Source organism: Montipora foliosa, chromosome 10 (assembly GCF_036669935.1).
Source record: "Montipora foliosa isolate CH-2021 chromosome 10, ASM3666993v2, whole genome shotgun sequence".
In the NCBI taxonomy this organism is placed as follows: domain Eukaryota; kingdom Metazoa; phylum Cnidaria; class Anthozoa; order Scleractinia; family Acroporidae; genus Montipora; species Montipora foliosa.
Genome location: NC_090878.1, coordinates 30569848 through 30576233, shown reverse-complemented (window position 1 = coordinate 30576233; position 6386 = coordinate 30569848). Strand labels below are relative to the sequence as shown.

Below are 6386 nucleotides of genomic sequence, written 5' to 3'. Positions count from 1 at the left end.
GCATACAAGTTTAGTTTTTGGCCGAAAACGATTTAAGACTGATCGGAGCAGTTACGTGTGGACATTATACAATCAAACTCAATTCACTGTTTCAAAAGAGCGCTGAGCTCCGCTCGAATGAACCAGTAAACGGACTTTAATTATTCATATATTGTAATTTTTTCATTACGTTCATTAATTTATTTATTTACTAGTTTTATTTTGTCCTATTACTTTTTTGTCACTTGCGAAATTTCCTTATTCAGGATCTTGCAAGTTATGATTGTAGATGTAGATGTAGATGCGAAATGTAGACTGAACCCATGACCTCTGCGATGGCGATGCAATAATCTACTTGCTGAGCTACGAAACCACTCGGTTGGGAGCAGGTCAATTTGTGGGGCTCGCATCTTTCTCTAGCCATTGTCGAGGGAAATATCGAAAATTAGGAACAACCATAACAAATACCTGCGACCAAACGAGTTGAGCCTTTTTTCATTTTGTTGAACTTGAGAACAAGGCAAACAATGTCCCCCCTCCTCAACCCCCTCCCCGGTGTCCCCATATTAGGGAGCTTAAACAACGACAACGGCGACGGCAACGAGAACGTCACAAATTTGCATATTTAGTAGGCAAAAACAATAGCTTTGCACGCCCTGCACGTGTGTTTTTCACTTTTGTCCATTTCATTGCCGTCGTCAGCAAAACTACAACGTGAAATAGCCAAATTTTAGGTTTTATGGAAAACGTCATTACTTGAGGATAAATTTTCATTTTCTGCCCTAAATTGAGCGCCGTTCCTACCAGCGTCATTTTTGAGGAACTACCAAACCCCCGTCATATTAAAAATGTTGAAATATTAATGAAGCGATTACAATAACGGGAATTTATATTTTGAGATGACGTTCTCGTTGCCGTCGCCGTTGTCGTTGCTTAAGCTCCCTATTGTTTTAAAGGGGAGGGGGGAGGAGGGGTAAGACTTTGATTTATCTCATGAAAAACGTTTTTTAGCTATGAAAATTGAACTCAAAATTCCTTAGCAATTATTTTCTGAGTGACAAGTCAGTTTTGTTCAAAAACAGTCGTGTTTTTTTCTAAACTTAATTAAACGCCGTGAGTTTCTAAAAAGATTTTGTCGTAAATAAAGACAAGAATCAAAAGACAACTTTCTGGCCTCATGGCTCTTGGTGACAGAAACACCTAATCACTACTAATGAAAAACATAAATCATCGCGCTGAATGTAATTGTTTTCTGCGACATGTACTTGCGGTGCGAAATTTTGTGAAAGGCGGCATATTAATTTACATTAATTTCCACAACAGCTCATCTGAGGTTGGCCAAAAGATTTAGCTGTGGGAATACCTTGGTCCCGTTGCACAATTTGCCTATTGTCAATCAAACGATTTCGAGTGTGATCTGAAATGTGAGGTGCGATAAAGTGAATAATAGTGTCTCATTAGGCCGCTCGACCAATTCAAATCGATTTGTCAAGCGTGAAAAGAGACGCTGCGCCAAAGGAAGTGAAAAGTTGAGCGAAAATGAAAGCTCCCTAAAATCTCGTTATCTCGTTAATAGTTTTTCATCCACGCAAATCGTCCGCACAGATTTTTCTCCTTCGAGTTCTCTCCGAGTATTTTATCTAATGTAGATTAATAGCCAATTTCCGAGTTGCTGCATGCCTCAGTTTCAAAGCGAGTCCTGGTGCACAACCATTCAAAAGGAAGTGAGTTGCGTATTCTTATGCAAATCAAACTCATTTCCCTTACAATAGTTGAGCACCAAGACTCACTTCGAAACCGAGACAAACAGCAACTCGGAAATGGCCCATTCAGACACTTTTTGCTTGTTGTAGCGATACGTATGAACACATTTCTAAAGCATACACCTGCGCAACGTCACTAAAATCAAGCTATCTTACTGTTTGCAACAGTTGTCAGTCCATTGAACTAGAGCTCAGACTATAACCAAGTGGTGACAAGTCTTCTTGTAGAGCGTTAAAGAGCAGTAGACGATCTACTTTTTAAATACTCCCGTTGATTTCCAAATAAAAGTATTGATTGCAACTATTAAGTGACGGGATAATCATATGAATAAATGCAGCTGTAGGGTTGACCGGGAATTTTTCGAGCTCTAAAGAGAGCTCCCGATCAACGAGCTGCATTTCGTGAGCTGAAGTTATTTTTTGTAACTTTGGTTGTCCTGATCCTATGGTGACCTATGGTGGAAATTGCGCTTGTGTTGAAGCGATTCTAGAATACCCGGCAATGGGGGCTTATTACGCCCTGCAACCTATTCAAAGCGGCACTTATACTGTAGGCGAGAACCAGCCGAACATTTGAATGAAAATCTTATCGCCTTTTTCGAAAAACTGGTTTGAGTTACCTTCAATCTTTGCGACATGTAACTGTTACAGATTCTGGTTTTCTGTTATATGCTTGCGCTTCTAACAAAGAGAACTGAAATGGCGTAAGTGCAGGAGTTTGAATATATTAAGCCATTTTACCTTCCTCGCGGGAAATTCAAAGACCACCGATTCTTTTGTTATGCAAGTGACCAAGCAAACAGAAGGCCGAAGAATCAGGAGGACAGATATAAAGTTTAATTTTCCAAGTACTTCGGATCATTCTTTCCCTCTGAAAATTGTAAAGGAACTTATTTGCATGACAAGGAAAGAAAGCCATATGGTAACTTTTTGAAAGAGCGGTATTTCACCGAAAAATATAGCTATGAATATTTCCCCCATACTGGAAATGCCGAAAGATAGGCCATTTTCAAAAAAAATTTCCAAGTGGTTCCACAGCTAGTGAAAAGATGGAAAATGTCTCATTCCCTTCTTTAAGGTCTCATCTACAAAAGCCGTATGCTAACTATTGTAAAGTGCCAAAAACAACCGAAATAAGCGCCAAACGTAAGCGATGGTGGCTGCATTTTGGTCAACTTCTCTTTTGTTTTCTGGTCTGATCTCATTAGTAGATTTGAGTTTTCTCGCAGGCGCTTCATTAAAGTCCCGGATAAATCATAGCATTCAGGGCAATGTGCAGTTTTTCGCAGAGTCGGCTACAAAGAGCTTGTCGTTATTTATGGCAGCATATTAGGCGTGGAAACCTCGAATTTTACTCAAAAACGTGCCGCCCAGGATGACAGTGAGTTGCAATCTTTGGTTACTTGCCTCACAAACACATTCCCGGATGTGCTTGTCGATAAAGAGGCCTCGAGGATCTTTGTACTGACCATCATTGCATCATTCTTGGTTACAGAGATACCTTATGTAAAAATGATAAAAAATATGTCATCTCTCACAATCGCCTGTCATCACGGAAAACGTAAATGCAGTGTTTAAAAATATCGGTTACAAAGAGACTGCCATCATTGTTTATAGCAACGCTATGAGGAGAACCATTTTCGAAACACTTTTTACCGTAAAACTTGGCTCCTAGGGTAAAGAGTTGCAGCCTTCTGTTCTGTATGTCACACACAATAAGTCGGTTGTACTTGTCAATAACGAGTCCAGTAGGAGATTTGAACTGGCCATCATTGGACCCCCAACAGCCAATGTTATGTAAATACACCCCTGTTTTGTCAAATACCTTGACGCAATGAGCATCGGTGTAACCAACAAAGAAAATGTCCTGGTGATAAATAGTGCAAGTTGGGGATTCATCACAGTCTGGGGCACTGAAGGACTGAAGCAACTCATTCCCGTCAGGGGAGAGGACCTTGATTTTGTCGTCCGCAAGGTCAGTTATGATTATACGACCATCACTCGCAATGGAAAGATGACATGGATCAGCAGTATGTTTATCATTCATCCGTTTGATGAACTGACCTTCTTCACTGAATAGACGAAGCTCCTTGTCGCTTTTCAAAACTAACGTCAGCAGGTCACCAGAGTCTGTAAATGCCACAGAATAAAGCTCAACGTCATCAAGTCTTATCTCCCTTCGAAAGTTTCCTTCACAGCTTAACAGTTGAATTCTTTTATTCCCGCCATCTGCAACAGCAATCGTTCCCGTTTTGTCACTCACATCAATATCATAAATGCCATCAAATTCTCCTGGCCCCTCCCCAAATGATCCAAACTGAAAGGCAAATTGATATTGATGATGATGATGAACCTGCACAATCCAAGGGCTACCAGTCAGCGGCTGTCCATTCACAAGGATCTCCACTCTGTGTTGTCCGGCACACTGCGGTGTGTATGTCACTATGTATTTGCCGTCTTTGGTGTCTTCAATATCCGTTCTCAGCTGATCACCTTCCGAAGTCAATATGTCGACATCGATTTTATCATCTTGTTGATAACATTGCAATCCCTCTGAATCCTTTGTAACAATAACGAAATAAGTCTCCTTTCTTTCTTCTATTTCCTCGCTGTCTTGATGTTCAGCAAAGCACTTTGAGGTATCAGTTTTGGTGACAAAGACTCGATCCAAAATATCCAATTTCTTTTCCACCAAGTAATATGAGTGTGGCGACTTGTAAAGATCAGGTTTTTTTGCATTTAACAATTCATTGCAGCGTCCCAGGATGGCGTGATTTGCTTGTAGAATTTCGGCGCTGAAGTTTCTCTCTACGATACTCTTGCCGCGCTCGAGGCAGCTTTTCAGTTGGGTGCGAACCAGCTCGAAGTTTTCTAGTCTTGTTGCGTGATGTTTTTGTTGCGCTTCATAAATTTCGCGAAACTTATCCTTCATTTTCTTCTCGTGTTCTCGCAAATCAAGAATCAAATTTTCCACAGTGTCTGTCATTTTCTTTTCTTCGTTCATAATTTCAATTTTGTTTTTGTTTTTTAGTTCAGTTTGTTTCTTAATTTCATTCTCATACCTGATAATTTCCGCTTTCCCTTTGGCCACAGCGTCCGCAATTTGCATCTTTTGCTCTTGTGCAGCTTTTTGAGTGTCTGTCGTGGTGTGTCGATTATGACTCACTACAGTGCACTTGTGGCAAATAAGAACTTTACAGTCTTCACAATAAAATTCTAGGGGTTGATCTTCATGATATTGCTGTGAACACATCACGGGTCTGTGGATCAAATCTTGCACATCTTGCGCTTGCAGGTTGTCGATCAAAACATTGCGATGGCCTCTTGAAGCCTTCAAGCGTTGGTGAGCTTCAAAACAAGATGCGCACAGAAAATTTTGGCACACGAAACAGTAACATGTCGCCGTGTTGTTCTCGTCACAACTGTTGCATTCCTGAGACTGTACGCTGCCATCTTCCAGAGCGAGAACATCCACCAATCGGTTGAGATGAAACGACGATGGCAAACTGTCGAAGGTGTCTGTTTCGGGAATTGGGAATGAAGTCTGGCAAACTGGACATTTGATTGTTGTTTCTAGCTGTCTTCGTGCGAAATTTGCCAGTTTGTCGAGACAATCCAGGCAGAATGAATGAAGACATGGTAATGTCTTGGGATTTTTTACTGTCTCTATGCACAATGGGCATTCTGCTTCCTTTTTTCCTTCCATGATGAAATCAACGCAAGGGTGTGTGAAAGATTGACGTCATTGAATGAGTGAAGTCCTTAACTCCAGCCTTTCTCGGTGTGTGTTCAACGGGCTGCTTGAGTGGTTGGCGGAATGGTGCAAAATTAAAGAAATCAAAATGGCTTCCAACATAAACAATGCAACCTGCAGTTCAACATTTCCTCCCCAGGTGAACAATAAAATTTGTCCAAATTCAACGCCGTGTTGGCCGGTTGACGGTTATTTTTTTTAATGACTTTTATAACACGCAATCAAAGGGAAAATTTGGCTGTAACTTTTTTAACAATACGATGCCCACAATTAAATAATGCAATTAGTCCTATAATTTGTGCATTAAAAATGAGGTTTTTGGTCTTCTACTTTGTGTCTGCCGGTAATCAGCGCAATTTACATCACCTTCGTTACCGCTGGACTTATTGATCGCCTGCTCCACCAGGTGGTATCGCCATAAACATAACCCTTCGATATCTACATGCTACTTACTTCCTCAAAGCCTTGTTGAGCCTTATCTTGAAAGAAAACTATTTCTTGTTTAACATGAAAAACTACCTTAAACAGATGGAACCGCTTTGGGTACAAAAATGGCAGTAATTTTCCTGGGGGACTCGTATACCATGCCCCATTTATCCCTGTTCTCACGTATCCCGCGTGCAGTTCTGGGTCCGCGGGGACGTATCACGTCACCACATTCCTCTAGTCAGGTATAAGGACTTCAGGTCTCCCTTCTCCGTGTTCTGCCTTCGAATGCGACGTTGCCTATTTCGCTTCGCTTCGTTTCGTTTCGTTTTGCGCGTGTTCATCGCTGCCCCGTTTCTCTTGTTTTTCATGGCGGATCAGGTTCCTGCTGTCGTTGATAACGTAGCTGTCATTCAAACTCTTGATGGTCGAGCTCCCCAAGACGACCAGCCGGTTCACGCTCG

At 41.3% G+C, this 6386-nt stretch overlaps 1 protein-coding gene across 1 annotated transcript; it reads right to left on the bottom strand.

The window, feature by feature from the left end:
* Positions 1 to 3276: 3276 nt before the first annotated feature.
* Positions 3277 to 5147, bottom strand: LOC137972777 (E3 ubiquitin-protein ligase TRIM71-like). The gene has a single exon (XM_068819491.1). It carries the CDS (start codon positions 4993 to 4995, stop codon positions 3277 to 3279), a length of 1719 nt encoding a protein of 572 aa, XP_068675592.1. The 5' UTR covers positions 4996 to 5147.
* Between the last annotated feature and the right edge of the window lie 1239 nt (positions 5148 to 6386).

Bases quoted from the DNA above. Each gene is read 5' to 3' on its own strand.
- LOC137972777 (XM_068819491.1), bottom strand. From the start codon at position 4,995: ATGTGTTCACAGCAATATCATGAAGATCAACCCCTAGAATTTTATTGT.